General features: G+C 36.8%; 1 protein-coding gene across 1 annotated transcript in view; it reads left to right on the top strand.

Moving 5' to 3' along the window:
• LOC149051833 (polycystin-2-like) overlaps nucleotides 1-1,616 on the top strand; it is a 6,797-nt gene extending 5,181 nt beyond the window's left edge. Inside the window, exon 3 of the mRNA XM_089187574.1 lies at nucleotides 1-1,616. This exon is cut by the window's left edge and continues 818 nt beyond it. Within this exon, the coding sequence (XP_089043700.1) occupies nucleotides 1-852 (852 nt within the window). The 3' untranslated portion in view covers nucleotides 853-1,616.

Raw genomic sequence — 1,616 nt, forward strand, 5'->3', positions numbered from 1 at the left:
GTTCTATTCTCCAAAACTTTGAAGATATCTGCACGATATTTGTCATCCTTTAGCATCGTTTTATCCATTTTCTTTGTGGCATTTTTGCACTTCGGTGTCTTGATGTTTGGCTCTGTAACTGAGCGCTACTCTTCGGTTCTGAAAGGAGCCTATTTCCAACTCGAGCTAACTCTTGGTCGAGTGAAAGCTAGACCAATCAATGAATTGGCACAGGCTAACACCATATACGCCAAAATATTCGCCTTCTTAATTCTCTTCACTCTGACCATTCTCTGTATGAACTTCTTTATCGGCATAATCAACGATGCTCTTTTGGATGCTAAGAACAACGTGAGCGAAAGTGAACTGTATGAACTTATCGATGAGAACCGTTGCTCGAGCTCAAAAGAAAGAACAAAATTTTTCGATGCAATCAGTAATACATTGAAACAGTCGAGAACCTCCAAAACGTTGGCAGAGGTGAAGGACAAAGAATTAGGAAACGTTGGCCTTGACCCCAGGAACAATTCCAATCTCAAATTTGATTTAACAAGTCAAGACGTAGCTTGGGGGAAGAAAAGATCTAGAGAAACAATAGATAAACAGCAATGCAGTACAGGGAGACAAGCATCGTTCGACGAGATAAGCAACATGTTAAAATCTCTGAAAAGTAAAAGCAATGACGACTGCAGCAAACGTAGAGAAAAAAAGAAAGTAAGATTTCTAGAGGATGTCGTCGAATCTTCCCTCCGTAAATTACAGAGGAGACAGCATGACCTGTTACAGCGGCTGGAGAGTATTGTTTCAGGTTTCACTACGGAAGACGAAGAATTTGATTATTTATTAACAACAGCAGAGGCTCATAACCACTAGGTTGATAGAGAGTCAAAAGAAAAGGTGAAAGGAAGTAAAACACGTCATCGAAAATCAGTTAAAATAACGGATAGCTAAGCGTAAATCATCTCGCACACACAAAGCACCAGCAGGGATTCCCCAGCTTGTCGTGTCATTGTGGCAAGTAACAAAAAACAGGAAAAAAACTCAGAAAGTTATTTATTTCACATTATTTTTATAGCTGATCTCAGAGAAAGAACCTCTATTTAACTTTACTTTGGAGCCTATTGATTGTATATAAATATGGCTCGTATTAAACAACGAAAAAATACAAACTCCTTCATATCATTGAAAACAGAGTAACACTAGGAAAGTTAAGTATTGTTACGTTATATATTCCGCCTGCAATATTTTGCTGCAAAAAGATGTAGACGAATATGTTCGAGCCTCGATGATTTGAAAGATTTTAAAAGTGACATTTTATTTCAGACTTTCGTAATACTTGCTGTGAATACTATTGATCATTTTATTGTCAAGCAACAAGTAACTTTACTTATCTTTTTTAAATATATTTTATTGGTTTTATTTATTGCATTTTAATTATGAAATTGAATTAATGTTTTCAATGAATGAAACTTACTTATTTACTCACTTAGACAGTTTCTTTCTTCGGAGAAACTAGCACCACTATGCTACTCTGAAATTCCAACGGAAATAAAGTTATGTATATATGTATAGAGGATTGGAATTTTGCTGGTCTCGAGCGTAATCACTCACTCTACTCCCTCCCACCCTCACCCCCC

This window comes from Pocillopora damicornis, chromosome 1 (assembly GCF_964200805.1).
Source record: "Pocillopora damicornis chromosome 1, jaPocDami1.2, whole genome shotgun sequence".
NCBI classification, from domain to species: domain Eukaryota; kingdom Metazoa; phylum Cnidaria; class Anthozoa; order Scleractinia; family Pocilloporidae; genus Pocillopora; species Pocillopora damicornis.